Source organism: Mauremys mutica, unplaced genomic scaffold, assembly GCF_020497125.1.
Source record: "Mauremys mutica isolate MM-2020 ecotype Southern unplaced genomic scaffold, ASM2049712v1 000710F_np12_obj, whole genome shotgun sequence".
In the NCBI taxonomy this organism is placed as follows: domain Eukaryota; kingdom Metazoa; phylum Chordata; order Testudines; family Geoemydidae; genus Mauremys; species Mauremys mutica.
Genome location: NW_025423039.1, coordinates 60105 through 77462, shown reverse-complemented (window position 1 = coordinate 77462; position 17358 = coordinate 60105). Strand labels below are relative to the sequence as shown.

At 77.0% G+C, this 17358-nt stretch overlaps 1 protein-coding gene across 1 annotated transcript in view; it reads left to right on the top strand.

Moving 5' to 3' along the window:
• HCFC1 (host cell factor C1) overlaps nt 1-16618 on the top strand; it is a 34157-nt gene extending 17539 nt beyond the window's left edge. Inside the window, exons 18-27 of the mRNA XM_045000691.1 lie at nt 384-934; nt 1560-1711; nt 2052-2403; nt 3230-3553; nt 7242-7360; nt 8158-8295; nt 11645-11830; nt 12736-13033; nt 13482-13545; nt 15836-16618. Of these exons, the coding sequence (XP_044856626.1) occupies nt 384-934; nt 1560-1711; nt 2052-2403; nt 3230-3553; nt 7242-7360; nt 8158-8295; nt 11645-11830; nt 12736-13033; nt 13482-13545; nt 15836-15875 (2224 nt within the window). The 3' untranslated portion in view covers nt 15876-16618. The remainder of the gene's footprint in view (nt 1-383; nt 935-1559; nt 1712-2051; nt 2404-3229; nt 3554-7241; nt 7361-8157; nt 8296-11644; nt 11831-12735; nt 13034-13481; nt 13546-15835) is intronic.
• Nucleotides 16619-17358: the final 740 nt, after the last annotated feature.

Here is a 17358-nt window from a genome sequence, read left to right as displayed (position 1 = left end):
GCCGGGCGAGCGTGCCCAGAGCCCCCACCCGAGACGGGCACCACCACCACAGCCACGTTGAACATGGGCGCCGGGCGTGCGTCCAGCAACCCCCCGTGCGAGATGCACGAGACGGGCACCACCACCACAGCCACGTTGATCATGGGCGCCGCGCGAGCGTGCCCAGAGCCCCCGTGCGAGATGCACGAGACGGGCACCACCACCACAGCCACGTTGATCATGGGCGCCGGGCGAGCGTGCCCAGAGCCCCCACGCGAGACGCACGAGACGGGCACCACCACCACAGCCACGTTGAACATGGGAGCCGGGCGTGCGTGCACAGAGCCCCCATGCGAGACGCACGAGACGGGCACCACCAACACGGCCACCACTGCCACGTCCAGCATGGGCGCCGGGCGAGTGTGCAGCAACCCCCCGTGCGAGACGCACGAGACGGGCACCACCAACACGGCTACCACGGCCACGTCCAGCATGGGCGCTGGGCGAGTGTGCAGCAACCCCCCGTGCGAGACGCACGAGACGGGCACCACCAACACGGCTACCACGGCCACGTCCAGCATGGGCGCCGGGCGAGTGTGCAGCAACCCCCCGTGCGAGACGCACGAGACGGGCACCACCAACACGGCCACCACGGCTACATGTAACGTGGGGACGGGCCAGGCTGAGGGGGCCCAGCACGCCCCTGCCAGCACGCCCTGCGAGACGCAGCCGACTGCGGCCACCAGCACCACCATGACGGCCAGCATGGGGGGAGCAGGGGCCGAGCCCCCCTCCTCTGTCCCCCTGGAGACCGGGGGGGCAGGGCCCAGCCAGCCCCCGTCGCCTCCCACAAACCCAGCCCCACGCGTCTGCTCCAACCCCCCCTGCGAGACCCACGAGACGGGCACAACCCACACGGCCACCACTGTGACCTCCAGCATGGGCGCCAACCACGGTGAGCAGGGGGGCGGGGCGCGGGGCCCCTCTCCTGATCCGCCCCGTGGCTGGGAACGGGGCGCGGGGCCCGTCCTGCGGGGGGGGGAGGGGCCGGGAACGGGGCGCGGGGCCGGGCGGGCGGGGGGGGAGGGGCCGGGAACGGGGCGCGGGGCCCGTCCTGCGGGGGGGGGCGGGGCCGGGAACGGGGCGCGGGGCCCGTCGTGCGGGGGGGGAGGGCCGGGAACGGGGCGGGGGGCCCGTCGTGGGGGGGGGGGGGGGGCCGGGAACGGGGCGCGGGGCCCGTCGTGCGGGGGGGGGAGGGGCCGGGAACGGGGCGCGGGGCCCGTCGTGCGGGGGGGAGGGGCCGGGAAAGGGGCGCGGGGCCCGTCGTGCGGGGGGGAGGGGCCGGGAACGGGGCGCGGGGCCCGTCGTGCGGGGGGGGAGGGGCCGGGAACGGGGCGCGGGGCCCGTCGTGCGGGGGGGGGAGGGGCCGGGAACGGGGCGCGGGGCCCGTCGTGCGGGGGGGGAGGGGCCGGGAACGGGGCGCGGGGCCCGTCCTGGGGGGGGGGGAGGGGCCGGGTACGGGGCGCGGGGCCCGTCCTGGGGGGGGGGCTCCTAGGCTCTGATCTCTGCTCCCCTTTCAGACCAGCCGCCGGGCGCCGCGGGGCAGGGGCAGGGGCAGCCCGAGGGGTCGCCGGGCGAGGCCCCCGCCAGCCCCAGCAGCGTCTCCACCGCGCAGCCCCGCGCCGTGACCACCGTGACCCAGGCCACGCCCACGCCCGGCCCTGCCGTGCCGGTGAGAGAGAGTGGGACCCCCGGCACCTGCTGGGGGTGGGGGGGCTGGGAGCCCGGACGCCTGGGTTCTCTCCTGGCTGGGGGTGGGGGGGCTGGGAGCCCGGACGCCTGGGTTCTCTCCTGGCTGGGGGTGGGGGGGCTGGGAGCCCGGCCGCCTGGGTTCTCTCCTGGCTGGCGGTGGGGGGGCTGGGAGCCCGGACGCCTGGGTTCTCTCCTGGCTGGGGGTGGGGGGGCTGGGAGCCCGGACGCCTGGGTTCTCTCTGGCTGGCGGGGGGGGGGGGGCAGGCGGCTCAGGGACCTGGCTGGGACCCTCAAGTGCTGCATTAACCCCCCCCTTGCAGAGCATCTCGTCGCTGGCAGAGACCCCCCCAGAGGAGCCCCCGGCGCCCCCCGGCCCGGAGCCAGCGCAGCCAGAGCCCCCGGCCGAGCCCCCGGCACTGCCACCGCAGCCCCCCCCGCAGGGCCCCCCCGCCGGCCGCCCGGCGCCCGCCCCCGAGGGGGAGCCGCTGGCGCTGCCCCAGGAGCTGCTGGCCGAGGGGCAGCCGGGAGCCACCCTGCTGGTGACGGGGCTGACGCCCGAGGAGCTGGCGGTGACGGCGGCTGCCGAGGCCGCGGCCCAGGCCGCAGCCACCGAGGAGGCCCAGGCCCTGGCCATCCAGGCCGTGCTGCAGGCGGCCCAGCAGGCCGTGCTGGGTGAGTACCCCCCTGCCCCCCCCGGGACCCCCAGGGCCTGCCCCCGGGCCCCTGCTGGGACCCCCAGGCCCTGCCCCCGGGCCCCCCAGGCCCTGCCCCCGGGCCCCTGCTGGGACCCCCACCCTGCCCCTGGGACCCCCAGGGCCTGCCCCCGGGCCCCTGCTGGGACCCCCGCCCTGCCCCCCACGGGACCCCCAGGCCCTGCCCCCGGGCCCCTGCTGGGACCCCCACCCTGCCCCTGGGACCCCCAGGCCCTGCCCCCAGGCCCCTGCTGGGACCCCCGCCCTGCCCCCCACGGGACCCCCAGGCCCTGCCCCCGGGCCCCTGCTGGGACCCCCGCCCTGCCCCTGGGACCCCCAGGCCCTGCCCCCGGGCCCCTGCTGGGACCCCCGCCCGGCCCCTGGGACCCCCAGGCCCTGCCCCCGGGCCCCTGCTGGGACCCCCGCCCTGCCCCTGGGATCCCCAGGCCCTGCCCCCGGGCCCCTGCTGGGACCCCCACCCTGCCCTTGAGACCCCCAGGCCCTGCCCCCGGGCCCCTGCTGGGACCCCCGCCCTGCCCTTGGGACCCCCAGGCCCTGCCCCCCCTGGCCCTGCCCCCGGGCCCCTGCTGGGACCCCCGCCCTGCACCCCCCTGGCCCTGGCCATCCCAGCCATGCTGGGTGAGTGCCCACCCCCGGGACCCCTGCCATGCCCACCCTGCCCCCCGGCCCCTGCTGGGACCCCCGGCCCTGGCCATCCCCGCCCTGCTGCAGGCGGCCCAGCAGGCCGTGCTGGTGAGTGTCCCTGCAGCCCCCCCATGCCCCCAGCTGAGCCGTGTCCCTTGCAGGTGCAGGGGAGCCCATGGAGCCGGGCGAGGCGGGCGCGGGGCCGGCGGAGCTGGGGGGCGAGGGGCAGCCCACCGCCATCCCCATCGTGCTGACGCCGCAGGAGCTGGCCGCCCTGGTGCAGCAGCAGCAGCAGCTGCAGGAGGCCCAGGCGGCGGCCGCAGCAGCGGCCGCGTCCCAGCAGCCCCACGGCGCCCCCCTGCCCACCGAGGCCCTGGCGCCCGCCGACAGCCTCAACGACCCGGCCGCCGAGAGCAACGGGCTGAGCGAGCTGGCCAGCGCCGTGAGCAGCACCGTCGCCCTGCTGCCCGCCGCGCCCGGCGACGGTGAGTGCGCCCGGGACGCCCGGGTTCTCTCCCGGCCGCGGGGGGCGCGGGTTCTCTCCCGGCCGCGGGGGGCGCGGGACGCCTGGGTTCTCTCCCGGCCGCGGGGGGCCCGGGTTCTCTCCCGGCCGCGGGGGGCCCGGGTTCTCTCCCGGCTGCGGGGGGCGCGGGACGCCTGGGTTCTCTCCGGGGCGCGGGGGGCCCGGGACGCCCGGGTTCTCTCCCGGCCGCGGGGGGCGCGGGGGGCCCGGGTTCTCTCCCGGGCGCGGGGGGCCCGGGTTCTCTCCCGGCCGCGCGGGGGGGGGGCGGGACGCCCGGGTTCTCTCCGGAGGGCGTGGGGCGGCTGGATGCAGGACGCCGGGGTTCTCCCCCAGCAGGGATGGGGGGGCTGGATGCAGGACACCTGGGTTCTCTCCCAGCAGGGATGGGGGGCTGGGCGCAGGACTCCTGGGTTCTCCCCCAGCAGGGATGGGGGGGGCTGGGCGCAGGACACCTGGGTTCTCTCCCAGCAGGGATGGGGGGCTGGGCGCAGGACTCCTGGGTTCTCCCCCAGCGGGGATGGGGGGGGGGGCTGGGCGCAGGACACCTGGGTTCTCCCCCAGCGGGGATGGGGGGGGGGGCTGGATGCAGGACACCTGGGTTCTCTCCCAGCAGGGATGGGGGGCTGGGCGCAGGACTCCTGGGTTCTCCCCCAGCGGGGATGGGGGGCTGGGCGCAGGACACCTGGGTTCTCTCCCAGCAGGGATGGGGGGCTGGGCGCAGGACACCTGGGTTCTCTCCCAGCAGGGATGGGGGGCTGGGCGCAGGACTCCTGGGTTCTCCCCCAGCGGGGATGGGGGGGGGGGCTGGGCGCAGGACCCCAGGGTTCTCCCCCAGCGGGGATGGGGGGGGGGGCTGGATGCAGGACACCTGGGTTCTCTCCCAGCAGGGATGGGGGGCTGGGCGCAGGACTCCTGGGTTCTCCCCCAGCGGGGATGGGGGGGGGGGCTGGGCGCAGGACCCCTGGGTTCTCCCCCAGCGGGGATGGGGGGGGGGGCTGGGCGCAGGACGCCTGGGTTCTCCCCCAGCGGGGATGGGGGGGGGGGCTGGGCGCAGGACGCCTGGGTTCTCCCCCAGCGGGGATGGGGGGGGGGCTGGGCGCAGGACGCCGGGGTTCTCCCCCAGCGGGGATGGGGGGGGGCTGGGCGCAGGACGCCGGGGTTCTCCCCCAGCAGGGATGGGGGGGGGCTGGGCGCAGGACGCCGGGGTTCTCCCCCAACAGGGAGGGGGGGGGGCTGGGCGCAGGACGCCGGGGTTCTCTCCCAGCAGGGATGGGGGGCTGGGCGCAGGACTCCTGGGTTCTCTCCCAGCAGGGATGGGGGGCTGGGCGCAGGACGCCGGGGTTCTCCCCCAGCGGGGATGGGGGGGGGGGCTGGGCGCAGGACGCCGGGGTTCTCCCCCAGCAGGGATGGGGGGGGCGCGGGGCGCAGGACGCCGGGGTTCTCCCCCAGCAGGGATGGGGGGGGGCTGGGCGCAGGACGCCGGGGTTCTCTCCCAGCAGGGATGGGGGGCTGGGCGCAGGACTCCTGGGTTCTCTCCCAGCAGGGATGGGGGGCTGGGCGCAGGACGCCGGGGTTCTCCCCCAGCAGGGATGGGGGGGCTGGGCGCAGGACACCTGGGTTCTCTCCCAGCGGGGATGGGGGGCTGGGCGCAGGACTCCTGGGTTCTCCCCCAGCGGGGATGGGGGGCTGGGCGCAGGACGCCTGGGTTCTCCCCCAGCAGGGATGGGGGGGGCTGGGCGCAGGACGCCGGGGTTCTCCCCCAGCGGGGATGGGGGGGATGGGGGGCTGGGCGCAGGACGCCTGGGTTCTCCCCCAGCGGGGATGGGGGGGGGCTGGGCGCAGGACGCCGGGGTTCTCCCCCAGCGGGGATGGGGGGGATGGGGGGCTGGGCGCAGGACGCCTGGGTTCTCCCCCAGCAGGGATGGGGGGGGGCTGGGCGCAGGACGCCGGGGTTCTCCCCCAGCAGGGATGGGGGGGATGGGGGGCTGGGCGCAGGACGCCGGGGTTCTCCCCCAGCAGGGATGGGGGGGATGGGGGGCTGGGCGCAGGACGCCTGGGTTCTCCCCCAGCAGGGATGGGGGGGGGCTGGGCGCAGGACGCCGGGGTTCTCCCCCAGCAGGGATGGGGGGCTGGGCGCAGGACACCTGGGTTCTCCCCCAGCAGGGATGGGGGGGGGCTGGGCGCAGGACGCCGGGGTTCTCTCCCAGCAGGGATGGGGGGCTGGGCGCAGGACACCTGGGTTCTCTCCCAGCAGGGATGGGGGGCTGGGCGCAGGACACCTGGGTTCTCCCCCAGCAGGGATGGGGGGCTGGGCGCAGGACTCCTGGGTTCTCCCCCAGCAGGGATGGGGGGCTGGGCGCAGGACGCCTGGGTTCTCCCCCAGCAGGGATGGGGGGGGCTGGGCGCAGGACGCCGGGGTTCTCTCCCAGCAGGGATGGGGGGGATGGGGGGATGGGCGCAGGACGCCGGGGTTCTCTCCCAGCGGGGATGGGGGGGATGGGGGGCTGGGCGCAGGACGCCTGGGTTCTCCCCCAGCAGGGATGGGGGGGGGCTGGGCGCAGGACGCCGGGGTTCTCCCCCAGCGGGGATGGGGGGGATGGGGGGCTGGGCGCAGGACGCCTGGGTTCTCCCCCAGCAGGGATGGGGGGGGCTGGGCGCAGGACGCCGGGGTTCTCCCCCAGCGGGGATGGGGGGGATGGGGGGCTGGGCGCAGGACGCCGGGGTTCTCTCGGGAGGGCGTGGGGGGGATGGGGGGCTGGGCGCAGGACGCCGGGGTTCTCCCCCAGCGGGGATGGGGGGGATGGGGGGCTGGGCGCAGGACACCTGGGTTCTCTCGGGAGGGCGTGGGGGGGATGGGGGGCTGGGCGCAGGACGCCGGGGTTCTCCCCCAGCAGGGATGGGGGGGGGCTGGGCGCAGGACGCCGGGGTTCTCCCCCAGCGGGGATGGGGGGGATGGGGGGCTGGGCGCAGGACGCCGGGGTTCTCCCCCAGCAGGGATGGGGGGGGGCTGGGCGCAGGACGCCGGGGTTCTCCCCCAGCGGGGATGGGGGGGATGGGGGGCTGGGCGCAGGACGCCGGGGTTCTCTCGGGAGGGCGTGGGGGGGATGGGGGGCTGGGCGCAGGACGCCGGGGTTCTCCCCCAGCGGGGATGGGGGGGGCTGGGCGCAGGACGCCGGGGTTCTCCCCCAGCGGGGAGGGGGGGGGGCGGGGGCTGGGCGCAGGACACCTGGGTTCTCGAGGGAGGGCGAGGGGGGGGGGGGGGGCTGGGCGCAGGACGCCGGGGTTCTCCCCCAGCAGGGATGGGGGGGGCTGGGCGCAGGACGCCGGGGTTCTCCCCCAGCGGGGATGGGGGGGATGGGGGGCTGGGCGCAGGACGCCGGGGTTCTCCCCCAGCAGGGATGGGGGGGGGCTGGGCGCAGGACGCCGGGGTTCTCCCCCAGCGGGGATGGGGGGGATGGGGGGCTGGGCGCAGGACGCCGGGGTTCTCTCGGGAGGGCGTGGGGGGGATGGGGGGCTGGGCGCAGGACGCCGGGGTTCTCCCCCAGCGGGGATGGGGGGGGCTGGGCGCAGGACGCCGGGGTTCTCCCCCAGCGGGGATGGGGGGGATGGGGGGCTGGGCGCGCTCAGTGACCCCCCTGCCGTTCCTTCAGGCCTGGCTCCATCCAGCACCTTTGTGGCCCCGCAGCCCGTGGTGGGGCCCAGCCCAGCCAAGCTGCAGGCAGCCGCCACCCTGGCCGAGGTGGCCAACGGCATTGAGCCCCCCCCCCTGGTGAGTGGGGGGTGGGGGGAGCTGTGCCATGGGGCAGGGGCTGGGGGGCTGAGCCGTGGGGCTGGGGGGAGCTGGGAGGATGAGGCGGCGGGGGGCTGAGCCGTGGGGCTGGGGGGAGCTGGGAGGATGAGGCGGTGGGGGGCTGAGCCGTGGGGCTGGGGGGAGCTGGGAGGATGAGGCGGTGGGGGGCTGAGCCGTGGGGCTGGGGGGAGCTGGGAGGATGAGGCGGTGGGGGGCTGAGCCGTGGGGCTGGGGGGAGCTGGGAGGATGAGGCGGTGGGGGGCTGAGCCGTGGGGCTGGGGGGAGCTGGGAGGATGAGGCGGTGGGGGGCTGAGCCGTGGGGCTGGGGGGAGCTGGGAGGATGAGGAGGCGGGGGGCTGAGCCGTGGGGCTGGGGGGAGCTGGGAGGATGAGGTGGTGGGGGGCTGAGCCGTGGGGCTGGGGGGAGCTGGGAGGATGAGGCGGCGGGGGGCTGAGCCGTGGGGCTGGGGGGAGCTGGGAGGATGAGGGGGTGGGGGGCTGAGCCGTGGGGCTGGGGGGAGCTGGGAGGATGAGGTGGTGGGGGGCTGAGCCGTGGGGCTGGGGGGAGCTGGGAGGATGAGGCGGCGGGGGGCTGAGCCATGGGGCTGGGGGGAGCTGGGAGGATGAGCCGGTGGGGGGCTGAGCCGTGGGGCTGGGGGGAGCTGGGAGGATGAGGTGGTGGGGGGCTGAGCAGTGGGGCTGGGGGGAGCTGGGAGGATGAGGCGGTGGGGGGCTGAGCCGTGGGGCCGGGGCTGACCCCTCTTCTCCCCCCCCCAGAAGCCGGACCCCTCGGCGCAGCCCCCCAAGCTGCTGGTGAAGAAGGAGAATCAGTGGTTCGACGTGGGGGTCATCAAGGGCACCAACATGATGGTGACCCATTACTTCCTGCCCCCCAGCGACGCGCCCCCCAGCGACGTGAGTGCCCCCCCCAGGAGTGTTCCTGTGTCCCACGGCCTGACCCCCCCAATCTGTGTCCGTGGGCCTCGGGCACCGTCCCCCCCGCGCCAGCCCCTCGGCCCCCCTGACTCTGCGCTCGCCCCCCAGGACGACTCGGGCACCGTCCCCCCCCCGGCCCCTCGGCCCCCCTGACTCTGCGCTCGCCCCCCAGGACGACTCGGGCACCGTCCCCCCCCGGCCCCTCGGCCCCCCTGACTCTGCGCTCGCCCCCCATGACGACTCGGGCACCGTCCTCCCCCCGGCCCCTCGGCCCCCTGACTCTGCGCTCGCCCCCCAGGACGACTCGGGCACCGTCCCCCCCCCGGCCCCTCGGCCCCCCTGACTCTGCGCTCGCCCCCCAGGACGACTCGGGCACCGTCCCCCCCCCTGCCCCTCGGCCCCCCTGACTCTGCGCTCGCCCCCCAGGACGACTCGGGCACCGTCCCCCCCCCCCTGCCCCTCGGCCCCCCTGACTCTGCGCTCGCCCCCCAGGACGACTCGGGCACCGTCCCCCCCCCCTGCCCCTCGGCCCCCTGACTCTGCGCTCGCCCCCCAGGACGACTCGGGCACCGGCCCCCCCCCGGCCCCTCGGCCCCCCTGACTCTGCGCCCGCCCCCCAGGACGACTCGGGCACCGTCCCCCCCCCCTGCCCCTCGGCCCCCCTGACTCTGCGCTCGCCCCCCAGGACGACTCGGGCACCGTCCCCCCCCTGGCCCCCGGCCCCCCTGACTCTGCGCTCGCCCCCCCGGACGACTCGGGCACCGTGGCCCCCCGGCCCCCCTGACTCTGCGCTCGCCCCCCAGGACGACTCGGGCACCGTCCCCCCTCGGCCCCCCTGACTCTGCGCTCGCCCCCCAGGACGACTCGGGCACCGTCCCCCCCCCCGGCCCCTCGACCCTCGACCCCCTGACTCTGCGCTCGCCCCCAGGAGTGCTCGGGCACGGTCCCCACCCGCCCCTCGGCCCCCCTGACTCTGCGCTCGCCCCCCAGGACGACTCGGGCACCGTCCCCCCCCCGCCCCCCGGCCCCCCTGACTCTGCGCTCGCCCCCCAGGACGACTCGGGCACCGTCCCCCCCCCGGCCCCTCGGCCCCCCTGACTCTGCGCTCGCCCCCCAGGACGACTCGGGCACCGTCCCCCCCAGCCCCTCGGCCCCCCTGACTCTGCGCTCGCCCCCCAGGATGACTCGGGCTCTGTCCCCCCCCCTGCCCCTCGGCCCCCCTGACTCTGCGCTCGCCCCCCAGGACGACTCGGGCACCGTCCCCCCCCCCCTGCCCCTCGGCCCCCCGGACTCTGCGCTCGCCCCCCAGGACGACTCGGGCTCCGTCCTCCCCCCGGCCCCTCGACCCCCTGACTCTGCGCTCGCCCCCCAGGACGACTCGGGCACCGTCCCCCCCCCGGCCCCTCGGCCCCCCTGACTCTGCGCTCGCCCCCAGGACGACTCGGGCACCGTCCCCCCCCCGGCCCCTCGGCCCCCCTGACTCTGCGCCCGCCCCCCAGGACGACTCGGGCACCGTCCCCCCGCCCGCCCCTCGGCCCCCCTGACTCTGCGCTCGCCCCCCAGGACGACTCGGGCACCGTCCCCCCCCCCCCGGCCCCTCGGCCCCCTGACTCTGCGCTCGCCCCCCAGGACGACTCGGGCACCGTCCCCCCCCCCTGCCCCTCGGCCCCCCTGACTCTGCGCTCGCCCCCCAGGACGACTCGGGCACCGTCCCCCCCCCGGCCCCTCGGCCCCCCTGTCTCTGCGCCCGCCGCCCAGGACGCCTCGGGCACCGGCCCGCCCCGGCCCCCCTGACCCTGCGCTCGCCCCCCCGGACGACTCGGGCACCGTCCCCCCTCGGCCCCCCTGACTCTGCGCTCGCCCCCCAGGACGACTCGGGCACCGTCCCCCCCCCCGGCCCCTCGACCCCCTGACTCTGCGCTCGCCCCCAGGACGACTCGGGCACCGTCCCCCCTCGGCCCCCCTGACTCTGCGCTCGCCCCCCAGGACGACTCGGGCACCGTCCCCCCCCCGGCCCCTCGACCCCCTGACTCTGCGCTCGCCCCCAGGACGACTCGGGCACCGTCCCCCCCCCGCCCCTCGGCCCCATGACTCTGCGCTCGCCCCCCAGGACGACTCGGGCACCGTCCCCCCCCCGGCCCCTCGGCCCCCCTGACTCTGCGCTCGCCCCCCAGGACGACTCGGGCACCGTCCCCCCCCCGGCCCCTCGGCCCCCCTGACTCTGCGCTCGCCCCCCAGGACGACTCGGGCACCGTCCCCCCCCCGGCCCCTCGGCCCCCCTGACTCTGCGCCCGCCCCCCAGGACGACTCGGGCACCGTCCCCCCCCTGCCCCTCGGCCCCCCTGACTCTGCGCTCGCCCCCCCGGATGACTCGGGCACCGTCCCCCCCCCCCGGCCCCTCGGCCCCCCTGACTCTGCGCTCGCCCCCCAGGACGACTCGGGCACCGTCCTCCCCCCCGGCCCCTCGACCCCCTGACTCTGCGCTCGCCCCCCAGGACGACTCGGGCACCGTCCCCCCCCGGCCCCTCGGCCCCCCTGACTCTGCGCTCGCCCCCCAGGACGTCTCGGGCACCGTCCCCCCCCCCGGCCCCTCGGCCCCCCTGACTCTGCGCCCGCCCCCCAGGACGACTCGGGCACCGTCCCCCCCCCGGCCCCTCGGCCCCCCTGACTCTGCGCTCGCCCCCCAGGACGACTCGGGCACCGTCCCCCCCCCCTGCCCCTCGGCCCCCCTGACTCTGCGCTCGCCCCCCAGGACGACTCGGGCACCGTCCTCCCCCCCGGCCCCTCGACCCCCTGACTCTGCGCTCGCCCCCCAGGACGACTCGGGCACCGTCCTCCCCCCCGGCCCCACGACCCCCTGACTCTGCGCTCGCCCCCCAGGACGACTCGGGCACCGTCCTCCCCCCGGCCCCTCGACCCCCTGACTCTGCGCTCGCCCCCCAGGACGACTCGGGCACCGTCCTCCCCCCCGGCCCCTCGACCCCCTGACTCTGCGCTCGCCCCCCAGGACGACTCGGGCACCGTCCCCCCCGCGCCAGCCCCTCGGCCCCCCTGACTCTGCGCCCGCCCCCCAGGACGACTCGGGCACCGTCCCCCCGCCAGCCCCTAGGACCCCCTGACTCTGCGCCCGCCCCCCAGGACGACTCGGGCACCGTCCCCCCGCCAGGCCCTGGGCCCCCCTGTCTCTGCGCCCGCCCCCCAGGACGACTCGGGCACCGTCCCCCCCCCGGCCCCTCGGCCCCCCTGACTCTGCGCTCGCCCCCCAGGACGACTCGGGCACCGTCCCCCCCCGCCCCTCGGCCCCCCTGACTCTGCGCTCGCCCCCCAGGACGACTCGGGCACCGTCCCCGACTACACGCAGCTGAAGAAGCAGGAGCTGCAGCCGGGCACGGCCTACAAGTTCCGGGTGGCCGGGCTGAACGCCTGCGGCCGCGGCGCCTTCTCCGACATCTCCGCCTTCAAGACCTGCCTGCCCGGCTTCCCGGGCGCGCCCTGCGCCATCAAGATCAGCAAGGTGGGTGCCCGCCCCCCCGGACCCCCCCCTGCCGGCGATCGGCCCCCGGACCCCCCCCCGGCCGGCGACCTGCCCCCGGAGCCCCCAGACCTGCCCCCGGACCCCCCCCCGCCGGCGATCTGCACCCGGACCCCCCCCGGGCCGGCGACCTGCCCCCGGAGCCCCCGGACCCCCCCCCGGACCCCCCCTGCCAGCGACCTGCCCCCGGACCCCCCCCCCGGCCGGTGACCTGTCCCCGGAGCCCCCGGACCCCCCCCCCGGCCGGCGACCTGCCCCCGGAGCCCCCGGACACCCCCCCCGGCCGGCGTCCTGCCCCCGGAGCCCCCCCCCGCCGGCGATCTGCACCCGGTCCTCACCCCCCGGCCGGCGACCAGCCCCCGGTCCCCCCCATGGTGCCCCCCCCCGCCGGCGATCTGCCCCCTGACCCCCCCCCCCGGCCGGCGACCTGCCCCTGGAGCCCCCGGACCCCCCCTCCGGCCGGCGACCTGCCCCCGGACCCCCCCTCCGGCCGGCGACCGGCCCCCGGACCCCCCCCCAGCCGGCGACCTGCCCCTGGAGCCCCCGGACCCCCCCTCCGGCCAGCGACCTGCCCCCGGAGCCCCCAGACCTGCCCCCGGACCCCCCCCCGCCGGTGATCTGCCCCCGGACCCCCCCTGGCCGGCGTCCTGCCCCCGGCCCCCCCCCCCGGCCGGCGACCTGCCCCCGGAGCCCCCAGACCTGCCCCCGGACCACCCGCTCCGGCCGGCGACCTGCCCGGAGACCTGCCCCCAGACCCCCCCTGGCCGGGGACCTGCCCCCAGACCTGCCCCCAGACCCCCCCCCCGGCCAGCGACCTGCCCCCAGACCTGCCCCTGGACCTCCCCCGGCCAGCGACCTGCCCCCCTCACCCCGGCTGCCCTCCGCAGAGCCCCGACGGGGCCCACCTGACGTGGGAGCCGCCCTCGGTGACCTCGGGGAAGATCGTGGAGTACTCGGTGTACCTGGCCATCCAGAGCGCCCAGGCGGGCGAGCCCAAGGGCACGGCGCCCGCCCAGCTGGCCTTCATGCGCGTCTACTGCGGGCCCAGCCCCTCGTGCCTGGTGCAGTCGGGCAGCCTGGCCAACGCCCACATCGACTACACCACCAAGCCGGCCATCATCTTCCGCATCGCCGCCCGCAACGAGAAGGGCTACGGGCCGGCCACGCAGGTCCGGTGGCTGCAAGGTGAGCCGGGGGGGGGGGGGCTGGAGACGGGCTACGGGCCAGTGGCTGCTGGGGGGGCCGGGGGGGGCGGGGAGCAGGGCTACGGGCCGGTGGCTGCATGGTGAGCCGGGGGGGGGGGGGGGGGGGCTGGAGACGGGCTACGGGCCAGTGGCTGCTGGGGGGGCCGGGGGGGCTGGAGACGGGCTACGGGCCGGTGGCTGCAGGGTGAGCCGGGGGGGGGGTGGAGCAGGGCTACGGGCCGGTGGCTGCAGGGTGAGCCGGGGGGGGGGGGGCGTGGAGCCGGGCTACGGGCCGGTGGCTGCTGGGTGAGCCGGGGGGGGGGGGTGGAGCAGGGCTACGGGCCGGTGGCTGCTGGGTGAGCCGGGCTCCCCCCGGGCAGGGCGGGGAGGGGCCGGGGGGCTTGGCCGATGCTCCCCCCGGCGCTAACCCCCCCTCTCCGGTGCTGCAGAGTCCAGCAAGGACGGGTCCATGGCCAAGCCGGCCGGCAAGCGGCCGCTCTCCTCCCCCGACATGTGAGTACCGGCGGGGGGCCGGGGGGGGGAGATGACAGCTGCACTTGGCTGGGGGGCCGGGGCGGGGGGACACTCCGGGGTCTGTACTGGTCTCGGCGGGGGGGCTGCCCCAGGGAACCGTGGGGTCCCCAGGGGGTGGGGGGGCACTCCGGGTGCTGTACTGGTCTCGGCGGGGGGGCTGCCCCAGGGAACCATGGGGTCCCCAGGGGGTGGGGGGGCACTCCGGGTGCTGTACTGGTCTCGGCGGGGGGGCTGCCCCAGGGAACCATGGGGTCTCCAGGGGTGGGGGGGGGCACTCCGGGTGCTGTACTGGTCTCGGCGGGGGGGCTGCCCCAGGGAACCGTGGGGTCCCCAGGGGGTGGGGGGGCACTCCAGGTGCTGTACTGGTCCGGGGGGGGCTGCCCCAGGGAACCATGGGGTCCCCAGGGGGTGGGGGGGCACTCCGGGTGCTGTACTGGTCTCGGCGGGGGGGCTGCCCCAGGGAACCGTGGGGTCCCCAGGGGGTGGGGGGGGCACTCCAGGTGCTGTACTGGTCCGGGGGGGGCTGCCCCAGGGAACCATGGGGTCCCCAGGGGGTGGGGGGGCACTCCGGGTGCTGTACTGGTCTCGGCGGGGGGGCTTCCCCTGGGAACCGTGGGGTCCCCAGGGGGTGGGGGGGGCACTCCAGGTGCTGTACTGGTCCGGGGGGGGGGCTGCCCCAGGGAACCGTGGGGTCTCCAGGGGGTGGGGGGGGGCTCTCTGTGGTCTGTCCTGGTCTCGGGGGGGGGGGCTGCCCCAGGGAACCGTGGGGTCCCCAGGGGGTGGGGGGGACACTCCGGGGTCTGTACTGGTCCGGGGGGGGGGGGCTGCCCCAGGGAACCGTGGGGTCCCCAGGGGGTGGGGGGGCACTCCGGGTGCTGTACTGGTCTCGGCGGGGGGGCTGCCCCAGGGAACCGTGGGGTCCCCAGGGGGTGGGGGGGACACTCCGGGGTCTGTACTGGTCTTGGGGGGGGGGCTGCCCCAGGGAACCATGGGGTCCCCAGGGGGTGGGGGGGGCACTCCAGGTGGTGTACTGGTCCGGGGGGGGGGCTGCCCCAGGGAACCGTGGGGTCCCCAGGGGGTGGGGGGGCACGCCGGGGTCTGTACTGGTCTCGGCGGGGGGGCTGCCCCAGGGAACCATGGGGTCCCCAGGGGGTGGGGGGGCACTCCGGGTGCTGTACTGGTCTCGGCGGGGGGGCTTCCCCTGGGAACCGTGGGGTCCCCAGGGGGTGGGGGGGGCACTCCAGGTGCTGTACTGGTCCGGGGGGGGCTGCCCCAGGGAACCATGGGGTCCCCAGGGGGTGGGGGGGCACTCCGGGTGCTGTACTGGTCTCGGCGGGGGGGCTTCCCCTGGGAACCGTGGGGTCCCCAGGGTGTGGGGGGGGCACTCCAGGTGCTGTACTGGTCTGGGGGGGGGGGCTGCCCCAGGGAACCGTGGGGTCTCCAGGGGGTGGGGGGGGCTCTCTGTGGTCTGTACTGGTCTCGGGGGGGGGGGGCTGCCCCAGGGAACCGTGGGGTCCCCAGGGGGTGGGGGGGACACTCCGGGGTCTGTACTGGTCCGGGGGGGGGGGCTGCCCCAGGGAACCGTGGGGTCCCCAGGGGGTGGGGGGGCACTCCGGGTGCTGTACTGGTCTCGGCGGGGGGGCTGCCCCAGGGAACCGTGGGGTCCCCAGGGGGTGGGGGGGACACTCTGGGGTCTGTACTGGTCTTGGGGGGGGGGGCTGCCCCAGGGAACCATGGGGTCCCCAGGGGGTGGGGGGGGCACTCCGGGTGCTGTACTGGTCCGGGGGGGGGGCAGCCCCAGGGAACCGTGGGGTCCCCAGGGGGTGGGGGGGGCACTCCGGGTTCTGTACTGGTCACGGCGGGGGGCCTCCCCCAGGGAACCGTGGGGTACCCCAGGGGGTGGGGGGGGCACTCCAGGTGCTGTACTGGTCAGGGGGGGGGGCAGCCCCAGGGGAGGTCTGTACTGGTCTCGGGGGGGGGGGGGCTGCCCCAGGGAACCGTGGGGTTCCCCAGGGGGTGGGGGGGGCACTCCAGGTGCTGTACTGGTCCGGGGGGGGGGGGCTGCCCCAGGGAACCATGGGGTCCCCAGTGGGTGGGGGGGGCACTCCAGGTGGTGTACTGGTCCGGGGGGGGGGCTGCCCCAGGGAACCGTGGGGTCCCCAGGGGGTGGGGGGGGCACTCTGGGTGCTGTACTGGTCAGGGGGGGGTGGGGGGGACCCTGGTTGCCATGGCAGCCTGCTCAGCTCTCACCCTCCCTCTGTCCCCCCAGGAAATCTGCTCCAAAGAAGCCCAAGGCCGACGGGCAGTGAAGGAGGAGCCCCCCCCCCGGCACCGGCCCCCCGCCCCTGCTCGCCAAGGAAAGCACATTTCATTGGGGCCGGGGGGGTCACTGAACGGCGCCCCCCCGACCCTTGGCTGCGGGGGGGCCGGGGCCCCCCCGAGGCTGGTTTGCCGGGGGGGCCTTGGGGTGTTTTACATGTTGCAGTTGCTGGAATGAAGTTCTTGTGCCCCCTGCTGTGGCGTGGGGGGGCTGCAGGTTGGGGCCCCCCCCAGCTCTCGCCGCTGTACAGACCCCCCCCGTAGTGCCCGAGTTCTAGAGGAAAGGGGGGGCTGGAGCTGTTGTGAATAGCAGCTCCCCCCACAGGTGTGACCCCCCCCTGAATCGGTGCTGCCGTCTCCTCCCCCGTAGGGGGGGTGGCGGGGGGGCTCCCGTCTCCTGCCCCCCCTTGGAAAAAAAGTTTTTTTGTATAAACCATTTTTTTTAGGAAAAGAAGAAAAACAGAAAAAAACCCTGAGGGGGGAGGGGCTGGTGGCCCCCCGGGGATTGGGCCCCCCCGGGGCGGGGGCGGGTTGAAATGGGTCAGTGATGGGGGGCCGTGCGTCTCCCCCCTTGTGCCCTCCCAGTAGACATTCCAGGGGGGGCCCCGGTGGCTGAGGTGGGATTGGCAGCCCCCCCGGCCCCCCGTCTTTTGTATTATAGTGTATTTCGCTGTGCCCCCCCGTAGCCCCCCCACCCCACCCCCCGTGCTCGTCTGTCGGTTTGTGGATTTTCAACAATTAAAGACATTTTTGAAGTAAAGAGAAACCTGGAGTGTTCCGTGGGGGGGGGGCTGGGGGGGGGGCGTTGGGTCCCTATCCGGCTGGGGGGGCGGAGGGGGGTTTCAGCGGGAATGAGGCAAAAGGCCCCGTCAGTGACACAGGGTCAGTGAACCTGGCGCCGTGTGCGGGGGGGGGGGGGGGAGTGTGTGACATGCACTCACACACACACTCACACTCACACACAGACACTCACACTCACACTCACACACACTCTCACACACACTCTCACAGACACACACTCACACACAGACACTCACACTCACACACAGACACTCACACTCACACACACTCTCACACTCACAGACTCACCCACACACTCACAGACACTCTCACAGACTCACTCACACTCACAGACTCACTCACACTCACACTCACACTCACACAGTTCATCTGTGAACTTGACCCCGTCAGCTGAGGCCTGAGCAGCCTGTGAGGGGCTCGGGCGCCGCCCCCCCCCCCAGACAAGGACATCGGGGTCAATGTTTAAGAAGCTTCATTTAAAATTAAAGGCAAAGGCAGAGCCCCCGGGGGGGGGGGGGGGGGGGGGGGGCCGGGCACTGGGAGCGCCCCTGAAAATCCGCTCGCTGCTGCCTGGGGCCCCCGCGCCACCGGCCGGTGCTGCCTTTGCAGCTCCAGAGCCACACGCCCCCCCCCCCCACTAACCACCCCGCTGCCCGGGCGGGGCCGATCCGG